Consider the following 13059-nt stretch of genomic DNA (forward strand, 5'->3'; position numbering starts at 1 on the left):
GTCAGGCTGATTTCCCCAAATCTGACAGTACTTTCCGCTTGTTCAAGTTTCGCCGGGTCCCGTTTTCGCGTACTTCCATATTGAATACAGGGTAAAGCTGGGAAGGCTGTGATACTTTTCCGCCTACAAAACAGGCGAAGTAGACGGGAAGTCCGGGCCGCGGAAAAGTATCACGGCTCGGCTCATATTGAATACGGTTCACAGTATTATTATTATTATTATTATTATTATTATTATTATATTTTATTTAAAGGGCACCACAAGGTCTCCACAGCGACACAATGAAAACAAATGACATATTACAAAAAAAAAAGTACGGGTTCTATGTTTTGCCATGCCCCTTTTCACAGCACTAAGAGACATCTTGCATTGCTACTTATCGCAGAGATGAAAGATGTCTCAGAGCAGAAATGTAATTTATTAAAAAGAGAGTCGCCCTGTGCCCTGCCATGTGCAATATGAAATGCTCCTGTGCAGCCGCCCATGTACAAGATCTAAAAAAACGGCAAGACTTCATTGCTCATTACGTGCGAGGACATAGCGCCATCCGCAGATGTGTTAGTGAGCAAGCTATAAAAAGTTCAGCTTTTCGTCGCTTAGCGGGGTGAACTCAATTAGGTGGGAGTTGGATTCTATGCGCCGTTCTCACGGGGAAACTCGCACCGCAAATTTCAGTTGCAATTCAATTTTAAACTCGCATTGCTTTTTAAGAGGAAATATGCTTTTTTGTGCGCACCCGCCTGAGCAGGTGAGAAGGTCGGCAAAATGTTTAAGGTAAAAATGCCGGGACACAGTGCAGAACCTCTGGTACACCCCTCCTAATGAATAATCGTGCACTTGGAAGGGTTAAATAGCATAATTTTACCAATAAAGACATGTCTGTTTTCAGGTGAATTTCACTGAAAAGTTTAGTAATGGGTTAAATGACATGGGACAGGTATGTGGAAGTGTGAATGACAGGGCCATCTCTTCTATTGGGCTTGTTGGGCAGCTGCCCAAGGGCCCGAAGCTTGTAGGGGCCCGCCAACCCGCCCCCCTGCAGCTGCGGCCAGTTGGTAATTTTGTGATATTTTTATAAGCCGGCCGCCGGTGCACTGTATTCTGATCTTACCTCCTCCACCACATCCCTCACTGGTGACGAGTACTTACCTCAGTCCCAGTTTCACTTCATCCGCCGGCTTCAGACCAGTCTCTCTGCATGTGTGAGAGGTCTGATGGGCATGCAGGAGGGTTTAATTTTATTGACAATTTACATTTTTTCCCCGTGAATGGGTGGGTAGGGCCCCAGTGCATTGCTTTGCCCAGGGCCCACACTGCTGTTAAGACAACCCTGGTGAATGATGTGGGACAGGTACGTGGGGGTGTAGATTATGTGGGAAAGGTATGTGGAGGTGTAAATGATGTGGGGCAGGTATGCGGAGGTGTAAATGATGTGTGATGGGTACAAGGAGGTGTAAATGATTTGTGATGGGTACGTGGTGGTGTAAATGAGGTGGGACAGGTACGTGGAGGTGTAAATGAGGTAGGACAGGTACATGGAGGTGTAAATGAGGTGGGACAGGTACATGGAGGTGTAAATGAAGTGGGACAGGTATGTGGAGGTGTAAATGAGGTGGGACAGGTACGTGGAGGTGTGAATGAAGTGGGACAGGGACGTGGAGATGTAAATGAGGTGGGACAGGTATGTAGAGATGTAAATGAGGTGGGACAGGTATGTAGAGATGTAAATGAGGTGGGACAGGTACATGGAGGTGTAAATGAGGTGGGACAGGTACGTGGAGGTGTAAATGAGGTGGGATAGGTATGTGGAGGTGTAAATGAGGTGGGACATGTTTGTGAAGGTGTAAATGATGTGGGACAGGTGCGTGGAGGTGTATATGATGTGGGGCAGGTATGCTGAGGTGTAAATGATGTGTGATGGGTACAAGGAGGTGTAAATGATTTGTGATGGGTACATGGAGGTGTAAATGAGGTGGGACAGGTACATGGAGGTGTAAATGAAGTGGGACAGGTATGTGGAGGTGTAAATGAAGTGGGACAGGGACGTGGAGATGTAAATGAGGTGGGACAGGTATGTAGAGGTGTAAATGAGGTTGGACAGGTATGTGGAGGTGTAAATGAGGTTGGACAGGTATATGGAGGTGTAAATGAGGTGGGACAGGTATATGGAGGTGTAAATGAGGTGGGACAGGTGCATGGAGGTGTATATGATGTGTGGCATGTACATGGAGGTGTAAAGGATGTGGGACAGGTATGTGGAGGTGTAAATGAGGTGGGACAGGTATGTGGAGGTGTAAATGAAGTGGGACAGGGACGTGGAGATGTAAATGAGGTGGGACAGGTATGTAGAGGTGTAAATGAGGTGGGACAGGTATGTGGAGGTGTAAATGATGTGGGGCAGGTGCGTGGAGGTGTAAATGATGTGGGGCATGTACATGGAGGTGTAAAGGATGTGGGATAGGTATGTGGAAGTGTAAATGAGGTGGAACAGGTATGTGGAGGTGTAAATGAGATGGGACAGGGACTTGGAGATGTAAATGAGATGGGACAGGTATGTAGAGGTGTAGTATTGATGGTAGAGGGGGTTTGAACCTGCAGATGGAAGTTAAAAGCGTTTATTTCAACTTTTTACAAACTTGTATAAAACACTGCAAAATCACTGTACAAGCATTTTCAAGAACCCCAAAATGCTAGAAAGACTTGAATTTGATGAAAAACACTTGCTACCTAGCATTTTTCAACCATTAATAAAAATGCACAAATCAGACGTTAGCACAATTTAAGAGCCTCAATACTTTCCTTATGGCCACTAACAGCCTTCTATAAGGTCCTCAGTTGTCACTTTTTGGGTTCCAGGATGGTCCCCCCACTTTTTCATGCTCTTCTCCCAGGTCCCTTTTTGTACACAATTTGCACACCCTCGCCGCAAGTAGGTGAATTGCCATTTCTAAATGGGTTGCGCTTTTCTCAGGTGCGCGCACTAGTGTGAGGTGTGAAAGTTTCACGAAACAAACTCACACTTGCAAACTTGCACCTATTTGAATTGACCCCAGTAAATACCATCATTTTTTTTTTGTAAAAAAAAAAAAAAAAAGGCCAAAATAAGGGACAGCTTATAGATTGACCCCTATGGTGCTGTATTCGTAATCTGTGAAAAAGTTTCGCCTATTGCCGCTTTTCGCCTGGTCGGAACTTATCTCCAAATTCAATTCCAGCTGGAATTCGCCTAAACGGAAACTCAATGCAATATAATAGGAGAAAAAGTTTCTCCTAATGGTGCGTACACACGGTCAGATTTGTCAGACTTGTCAGATTTGTCAGATGAACGACTGAACGATTAAACGATTTGAACGATTTGGACGATTTGACCAAAGTTTTGAACGATTTGAACGATTGAACGATTTTTGACTGCATTAAAATGAATGGAATCGTCCAAGTCTGACTGCAAACCCATCAGATGTCAGATATCGTTATCTGACAAACGGGAACGCGCATCGTTGATCGTCCATCGTTCAGGCATGTCAGATATGAACGACATCAGATATGAACGACTGAACGATTTTTAAATCGTTATCGTCCATATCTGAAGAAAAAATCTGATCGTGTGTATGCACCATAATGGTGCATACACACGATCAGATTTTTTCTTCAGATATGGACGATAACGATTTAAAAATCGTTCAGTCGTTCATATCTGATGGAAAATCGTTCATATCTGACATGCCTGAACGATGGACGATCAACGATGCGCGTTCCCGTTTGTCAGATAACGATATCTGACATCTGATGTGTTTGCAGTCAGACTTGGACGATTCCATTCATTTTAATGCAGTCAAAAATCGTTCAATCGTTCAAATCGTCCAAATCGTTCAAAACTTTGGTCAAATCGTTCAAATCGTTCAAATCGTTTAGTCGTTCAGTCGTTCATCTGACAAATCTGACAAGTCTGACAAATCTGACCGTGTGTACGCTCCATAAGAATAGCAGGTGAAAAGAAGTGCAAAATCTTTATTTTGGGGTGCAAACGTGGGGAAACGACCCAGAACCCTTGGTACAGTCCCCCAAAGGACAAATCTGGAAAAAAAATAAAACTAAGAACACCCCAAAAAAGTACTTTCATTTTTTGGGGCCAAAATTTAAAAAGTTGGGGGACAAGCATAAAAACTAGCAAAATAGACTCCTTGAGGGGCTGGAAGGATGGGTCAGGTGTTTTTGGGATTACAGGTGCATGCCGCAGGTGCGTTTTTGACATTTTTCAAAAGTTAACTCTAGAAACATTTAAAATATGCTAGCACCCATTTTCAAGTACCCCAAATTTGACTGGACTACTTATTTTCACCAAAAAATACTGCTTTATGCTATTCTTCACCACTTTTGCAACAATGCTAATAACAAGCAATTTAAACTACTTAAAGTACCCCAAACACTTTTATTAGGGCTATTAGAATTTAGAACACATCTACATTGATTCCCTATGTTAGTTCATCCTTTTTTGGGGGGTACAGACTGTTTTCCCCACTTCTGACAGTACTTTCCGCCTGTTCCGCATTCCCCGCTTTCCGTTTTCGCCTGTTTAGTAATTGAATAGGGAGAAAAGCGGGGACGTGTGTAAAGTTTTCGCCTCTGCAACATGCAGATGAGGCGGAAAGTCGGACAGGCGAAACCTTTCCAACTTTTTGCCTCTAATTGAATACGGGCCTATATCCTTAAAGCCTGCAAGACTTGTAGCTCCACTGCAGCAGCTGTGTGAGTGCAAGTTCACTGTCTGTGACAACCTACTACAGCAGGAGGCGCAGCAGTGCTATTGGGAAGAACTGTCTGTCAGTCACATACACATCTCCAGTTCGGGTTGCGCGCTGCGCGCACTTGTGCCCAGCACGTGGGGAGGGCAAGTCTTCGTCCGCTCAATGAGAGCTCAGCGACTTATGTTGTAACCAATTAGCCGGCAGGGGGGCGTGCCTAAAAAGTCGCCCTCCTGTAGGCGAGGGCGCGCTTAGTGGGCGTGTCTGTCTGCATTACTGAATGAGCGACGTGCGCGATGCCGCACTCCGTCCTGTTACTAGGCAGATTCCCAGCTCCCTTCACGCACATACACACATTCTTAAATACACCCGTCTCTCTCCTGCGCGCTCCCGGGCCGCTCCCAAGCGCGCTCCCGCGGCCGGCCGGTCCTGTGGGGATGGGAGCGGAGGCAGCAGAGAGAGGAGGAGGAGGAGGAGGAGAGGCCTGAGCGGCTCCGGGCTGAGTGCAGGAGGCAGCAGCACATACAGGAGGAGCGGCTGGCCACTGACACAGCACACGGGGGGACTGCCGGGTACAGCAGGGGGTATGCTGGGAGTGTTCGGGGAGCGCTGGGGGAGAGCCGGCTGCTGCTGCCGCTGTTAGGGCACCGGGATGGCGGAGAGAGGCGGATATGCGATCCTGGAGGCTCTGCCCGTGGAAATCCGGGAGAGTCTGGCGGAGCTGGAGCTGGAGTTGTCTGAAGGTAGGCGGAGGAAGGTGCTGCCTGGCTCTCATGCTTTAATATACATATATTATTCAAGCGTGTCTGTGCCACTACAAGTCCCAGCGTGCTGTGACAGCCCCTGGCTTGCAGGTAATGCTGGAACTTGTAGCTCTGACACTGGCATAGGATCCCTGCGTGTAATGTGACCATATATCAGACGTGATGCACCAATGTACAGACATGAGAAGGAATCTAGGGGACATCCCGCAGACCCCCCATCATATATAATTCTATCTGTGCTATAAATCCTCCTCTCCATAGTTGCAGTGCCCAGTCCTGGCCCCTCTGTGACAGCTGTCATACCCCCCATGTAACACTGGCTCACCTTGCAGTCAGTGTATGAGGCTGCATATGCCAAACTTTGCTTTAATGTATCCATTTCTCTTTATGTATGTTACACTGACTACTGGCATTCTAACCTTGAATCATGCTGCACTATTTATTATTATTACCAGTTATTTATATAGCGCACACATATTCCGCAGCTTTACAGAGAATACTTGGCCATACACATTAGTCCCTGCCCCAGTGGAGCTTACATTCTATATTCCTTACCACATGCCCACACACACACTTACACTTAAAGGGGGTTTTACCCCCCCCCCCCCCTTTTTTTGTTTTATATGTTGTGTTAAGTTTACATTATTAACATATGTATACACCCCCCTGCTGCTGTCCCACTAGCGTGGGATGAAGTTGGCGTTCCAGACAGCGCCGCTGCCTTGGTACCTGTTTGGCGTAAACTGTACGCTGCCCATGACAATGTTTGTATAATAATGTTTCGTTTTGTCAGAACTGGTAGATTTTTAGAGGCCACGACCCTTCCCCCAGTGATGTAGACAGGATGGTTGCAGCAGTGCTTGTGTGACATGGCAATGGCTGCTGGCAGATCAGGCCGCTATGTGATAGGATGAGTCTCGCACCGTCAGCTGATGTACAGACACTGGGCTGCTGTCACTGTGTCGCTGGTGATGACTGTGATGAATGAGCGCTCTATCGCTACTAGACATCAGATCTCATACATGTGAGCTAATGATCACTAGTATGTTTCTGTGCTTCTGCTCCTGTATGGTTGTTTTTTTAATCTAATTTTTTACATTTTGTCTTGGTGTAATTCTCCTTATTCACAGATATAGCGCCTCTGTGTCTCTTTTACCTTTAGGGCTCGGGATGATGACCGGTTTTCAGTTTCTCATTTCTTGTCCCAGGCAGTGGCACATGTAAGAGACTGTAGGAAAGATGGTTTACTTACTCTGGGAAAGTCTGACAGGTCCCATTGTTTAGGATAGGCAACATGGATCTAGACAATATGCAAATAAACTTCTGTTGAAACTCTGGAGGTTGGAGATTATTTATCCCTTTAGACCGGTGTGTCCCAGGCTCAGGGCCTGATTCTGTAAGGATCCTAATTGCAAAGCTGCATGCAGGCATATACTGTAGTGTGTAGTGCACGCAGGCAGCTTTTTAATTGCGATCCTTGCAGATATGGTAAAGCAGCAGGAGGCATCACGCCCCCTGTGCATTACTCATCCAACTGCCACCGACCGGAAACCGCTTTCCCCCCTTTCCCAGTACTGCCCCAGCTACTGTCTTCAGTTACCTCTCCCTACCCGTGGCACTGCCTGCCCTTACTCCCCTCTATCCCAACTTCTCCCTGCCCATACCCCCAGCTCTATCTCAACTTCTGCTTGCCCTTAACGCCCTCTACCCCAACTGCTCCCTGCCCCCAGCACTGTCCCAACTGCTCCCTGCACTTGCCTCCATTAATATGTGATGGGACCCAGATAAACTGGAGTAGGACCCCAATCTTTTAAAGTCAGAGGTGTTCGGGACACACAATTTTTTTCGCTCAGCGCGGTCACTGATACGTCTTGGTGCGTCTTTAGATGCACCATCGAAATTTGCGCCAGCTGTATGGCAGGTGCAATTTCTCCATCTGAACATGGTGTCCTGTGTCTGAGTAACTGCGTCTTTAGATGCAATAGCTGTCAGCGGCTCACCTGGTCTGCCTAACCAGTCCCATTAGAGTTAATTCTAGCACCCTGTACCTGTCACAACCCGTGCAGTTCCTCTTTCCTGCCTGAGGTGTCGCTCTCTGCTCTGGTTCCTCAATGCAACATACTGCTGAGATACAGACCAGAGTGTGCTAGAAGCACCAGAGCAGAAAGCGACACCCCAGGCAAGAAAGAGGAACTGCACGGGTTGCAACAGGTGCAGGGTGCTAGAATTAACACTACTCCATTGCTGTTGCGTTCAAATTAATTCTGCATCTGCTGGCAGTAACCGTCAGGATGCTTGGCCAGTGCGTCCCGGACACATGCGCACTACTTCCAACATCGGCCAACGACATGAATATCGGCAATGCGTGCAGTCAGTGTGCACCTATGAGGCTCTTAATGAATCAAGTGCTAGTTACATGGTAGCAAATAAAATACAGAGGGCCTGATTGCGTGCACTGCTGATCGCAGATACCCGATTATCGGGAATCTGTGCAGGACCCCTTTTGCGAGTGTGCAGAATGGGTCCTGCGTAATCGCACGCAGACCCTTCTATGCCTCTGCCAGATTGGCAGGCAGAGGCATTTAAGGGGCGGTGCGGGGAGTGTCCTGGGCTGGCAAGCCAGCCAGCCTGTGAGCTGAGCCTTACTCAGCTGGCTGGCGGCCTGGCGCCATCCACCATTGCGAACCATCGACTACAGATGGTCGCCTCAACCTGCAACCTCGTCGCAGTGCTGGGATCGCAAATGCAGCAGGGAGTGTTATACAGCTCCTGCTGAATTTGCATAATAGCAAGGATGTAATTGCAAAGCTGCCTGCGTGCAGCTGTACAGGTGTGATCCTTGCTGAATCACCCCCAGAGTTGTTCAAAACACACGTTGGTGCCACACTAGGTGCTTTTAATGAATACAGGGCCTAATTCAGACCCGCTCGCGAGCGCTGAGCGCTCGCAAGCGGGTCGATTTTGGCCAAGTGCGCATGCACACGACGGAGGCGGCTCCGTCGTGCGCATGCGCGAGACCAGAATAACGACGGCCAAGCCGTCGTTATGGGTCTCGCACCAAAGGGGGCGTGCTGTCGATGGTGATTGACAGCACGCCCCCTTTGGTGGGCGTTCCAGGGGCGTGGCTGCCCAGACTGAGGTGTTCCCATGGGAACACCCACCGTCTGGGGCCGGCCCCACTGACATCACAAGTGATGTCAGTGGGAGTGCTTTTGGCTCTGATAGAGCCAAAAGCACTCCAGGGCCTGCGGCAACGAGACCCTACCACAAGGGTCCCGTCGCAAGCCCGATGGTCTTGACCATCGCGACCATCATTTTGGCCGCTCGCTATAGCTGTGGGTGGTCACCCACAGCTATGCCAGCGGCCAGGAGGCCGCTCTTAAAAAAGATAAGTACGGCCCTGATTCAGAGCGAGCGCTCTGTCAGAGCGTCCGGCTCTGAATCAGGGCCACAGTCTGTGCTAGAAACTGGGTACCACAAATGCTCCTGCACATTGCAACACTTAAATCCCTTCATTTTTTTTCTGGCATGTATTGGTTCTGGTTAAAGAGCAAATGAAGAAAGAGAAAATGACTAATACAGTTATCTCTGTGCTATTCCATGAACAGTGCTGTCCTGATCTGTTTCCCTGTGAAAATGCACATGCTGTTAAATACCACGTCATCCCAGGTGATAGATCACATACCTCTGCCTCTTCCATCAGCTGTTATTTGGTCCTCCTCTCCCCTCTGCAGAGCTCAACAAATCCTGGGTGTGACTTAAGAAGTGGATCAGGGGGAGCCCTGTGTGAATCGGGATACTTGTTTTCCTCCGAACGCTGCTGTGTCATGTTGCTTGTACGTGGCGGCAGAGAGCTCTGTTATGAGCGCTCTGTGCTATACCCGCCGACACTGGCGTCTGATTGATGCCCAGAATGCTGAGGGCACGGCCTGGCATTCTGGAGTGCCAAATTTAAACGTACTCTCTGATCAGGCAGCCTAATGCTCCGCAATAGCTTGGAAGTGATCTGGGGGGGAACTGATGTGGCATATTGGTAAATATGTAGATGCAGCAGTGACTGAGGGGTTAATAGTAAAGGATGAGGGCTTTAATGCCAGTATAGTAGGTTTATGAGGGAGAGTTAGTGATCAATACAGAGTTTATTTAATGACCGGTTTGGGAGTTAACTATAATGATGAAGGGGAGATGGGGGCAGTGTCATCAAAGGTACATTGTCATAGGGAATTATGCGGAGAGCAAGGAAGTATGGGGGGGAGGGAGGGGGGCAGCGATGTTATACTGTAGTAGTAATGATGATTAGGAGACTGGTGGTGAATGGGTTGGATGTGACTGCTAGGTTATTATTTTTGGACAGGGCCCACTTATCCTGCAACAATGTGCAAGTAGGGAATTGCATTCAGCAACATCAGTCAGCGCCAGTGATAGGCAACTTTTATATGCTTCAGAGACCACATTGTGTGGCCCTCTAACCTTCAAAAGGGACAGGCATTACTTTTACTCTTATCACAGTCCCGCACATACATCATACAGATGTGTCCTCAGACAACGTGGTTCTAGGCGCGCCGGTGCTCTTGCGACTTAAGGCCCCCGTACACTGGGCCTGATTCAGATCCACTCGCAAGCGGGTCGATGGTGGGCCAGTGCGCACGCGCGAGCGCAAAAAGCACTCACAACAAACGGGGCGGCTGTCGATGTTGATCGACAACTCGCCCCGTTTTGTAGGCGGGCAGGGGGGGGGCTGGGAAAACGGAGGCGTTCCTGCAGGAACGCCTGCCATTTGTGGGCGGCCCTACTGACATCATTCGTGATGTCAGTAGGTGGACTTCCTGCTCTATTAGAGCAGGAAGACTACTGGGGCTTGCGGCCACGAGACCCTACCGTAAGGGTCTCGTCGCAAGCCTGATGGTCGCGATGGTCTTGACCATGACCTGGCCGCTCGCATAAGCTTGTTAAAAAACAACCGCCCGCCCTGATTCAGAGAGAGCGCTCGCTTTTTTTTTTTTTACACAGTTTGCCCATTTTTGAACGATCGGAACTACCAATCGTGTAAAAAGTGCCGTGTGTTGGGATGATCACGATGGTGATGCTTGCCCTCGCTGTCGTACATCGTTATCGCTGATCAATTGAACCTGAAGGAAGATTTTAACCTATCGTACGCGATTGGACACACATCATACCATTTGTGTGCATGCGATGGACGATATGTTGACACTTTTCCTCCCATTATTCAAATTTCAGCATTATGAGGTTGTTTGCTGCAAACGATAAATCGTTTACGATCTGCAGTCGTTTACGACCCATCTATATCGTTTAGTCGTTTGTACAATGGTTCCGTGTGTGGGCACAATATCGTATGACCGGGAGAGTTCAGGAATTCAAGGGAAATCGCATACGAGATTGGATCGTATGCAAATGGCACCATGTATGGGGGCCTTTAGCTGCGGCAAGCTTCCTTCTTTTTAATGTTTATTTGCACCGCTAAAGAAGCGTACACTGACCACTGAGGCTGACGGTGCTTGTACATCTATGTGCAACTAAAGCTGGGTACACACTTGCCATTGTGTGTGCCCATCTATGCGACATCTGACCACACAATATATTGGGCGAGCAGTACACTTCACAATGTGGTCATCGCCTGCTCGATATGTTGGGCACCGGCTCCTTTCACTATGCTGGCGTCTGGCATTTGGGTCGTTCCATCGGAGGAGCTGTGGGAGCGCGCATGGTTGCGCATAGTGGTTACACACTGGCCAAAATGGATGATATGTCGGCCCGATCTGCGGAATTGAGCAACATATTGTCTAGTGTGTACCCAGCTTGAGTTATAAATCTGTGTAAAAAGGGTTCCGATACGAGTAGCCACAGCTATTCCTCCATCCACGTTCCCTTATGCTGAGTCTATAACTTTGTACTACCGTATATACTCGAGTATAAGTCGACCCGAATATAAGCCGAGGTACCTACTTTTACCCAAAAAAACTGGGAAAACTTACTGACTCGAGTATAAGCCTAGTGTGGGAAATGGCAGCAGCTGGTTGTGCCCCCAGTAGTAATTCCCCCTGGTTGTGCCCCCAGTAGTAATTCCCCCTGGTTGTGCCCCCAGTAGTAATCCCTCCTGGTAGTGCCCCCAGTGGTAATCCCCCCTTTCAGTGCCTCCAGAAGTAATCCCCCCCTGGTAGTACCCCCAGTAGTAATGCCCCCTGTAGTAATCCCCCACTGGTAGTGCCCCCTGTAGTAATCCTCCCCTGGTAGTTCCCCCCTTTTAGTGCCCCCTGTAGTAATCCCCCCCTGTAGTAATCCCCCCCTGATAGTGCCCCCTGTAGTAATCCCCCCTTGTAGTTCCCCCAGTGGTAATCCCCCCTTTTAGTGCCCCCTGATAATGCCCCTTGGTAGTGCCCCCTGTAGTCATCGCCCCCTGGTAGTGGCCCCTGATAATGCCCCCTGGTAGTGCCCCCTGTAGTCATCGCCCCCTGGTAGTGCCCCCTGTAGTCATCACCCCCTGGTAGTGCCCCCTGTAGTCCCCCCCCCCCCCAGTAGAGAGAGACGTGAAAAGAATAAAAAAAAAAATAAACACTTACCTTAAACTCCCGCCGCTGTCCGCTCCTCCGCTCCCGCCGCTGGCCGCTTTGCATGGGAGAGACGTCGTCATGACGACGTGTCTCCCATCACCCACTGCGGGAGCCGGAAGATCCGCAGTGGGAGCAGCAGCAGCCGCTGAGAGTCTTGACAGACTCTCAGCGGCTGCTGATTACACCAAACACGCAGCTGCCGGCTCCGGCGGCTGTGTGTTTGGCAGTGTGTAGCGCTGACCGAACTCCGTCCGGTCAGCGCTACACTTGACTCGAGTATAAGCCGAGGGGGTACTTTTTCAGCACATTTTTTGTGCTGAAAAACTCGGCTTATACTCAAGTATATACGGTAATTTGTTTGACATATTTGCAATCTATTGCCTCTGGTACACTGTGAGCTGGCTTGTATGCAGTAGTGAAGCAATTAAGACACAGTATTTAGTGTAATGTTTGCTGCGCTACCCGTGTCAGAGCAACACTGCCTTACTAGGCCTCTGAGGGTAGATCTGTACAGGATGCCAGCTTTTGGGATCCTGGCGGTCAGAATCCTGACGCCAGCATCCTGACAGGGTTAGAATACCGACACTTTGTTGATCAGTATCCTAATCCTCCCTACCCTAACCCTCCCTCCCCGGTGCCTAACACTAACCTCCCCCCTAGTGCCTAAACCTAACCCCCCCCTGCACTCTTAACCTAATACTCACCCTAGTGCCTAACCCTCCCCCTAACCCCGCTATTTACCTTCAGTATTCCGGGGGGAAGGATACCGGCGCTGGCGTTCTGACTGCCGGAATCGCCTCCGTCTGTATTTTAACCGCATCCTGATCTATACATGTTAGATTCCCACTATGCCTTTAGAAGAAGGGAGCATATTGGAGCAAAGTATGCATTGGATGCTGTTCTGTAGTGAATACAGTTCCAATAATTTTTGTGAAGTTTTAATTTTCCTTTGTAAGGTGCTAAAGCATCTGCACTTTGCACACT

The 13059-nt window shown here is 48.8% G+C and overlaps 1 protein-coding gene across 4 annotated transcripts in view; it reads left to right on the forward strand.

Annotated features, from left to right (window-relative positions):
- Positions 1-5047: 5047 nt before the first annotated feature.
- Positions 5048-13059, forward strand: part of DIP2A (DIP2 acetate--CoA ligase A) — a 75508-nt gene continuing 67496 nt past the window's right edge. For all 4 annotated transcript variants that reach the window (XM_088476404.1, XM_088476405.1, XM_088476407.1 and 1 more), the window contains exon 1: positions 5048-5485. In XM_088476404.1, the coding sequence (XP_088332530.1) occupies positions 5395-5485 (91 nt within the window). In that variant the 5' untranslated portion in view covers positions 5048-5394. The remainder of the gene's footprint in view (positions 5486-13059) is intronic.

The sequence above is a fragment of the Taudactylus pleione genome, unplaced genomic scaffold (genome assembly GCF_031769625.1).
Source record: "Taudactylus pleione unplaced genomic scaffold, aTauple2 ptg000188l, whole genome shotgun sequence".
Classification (NCBI taxonomy): domain Eukaryota; kingdom Metazoa; phylum Chordata; class Amphibia; order Anura; family Myobatrachidae; genus Taudactylus; species Taudactylus pleione.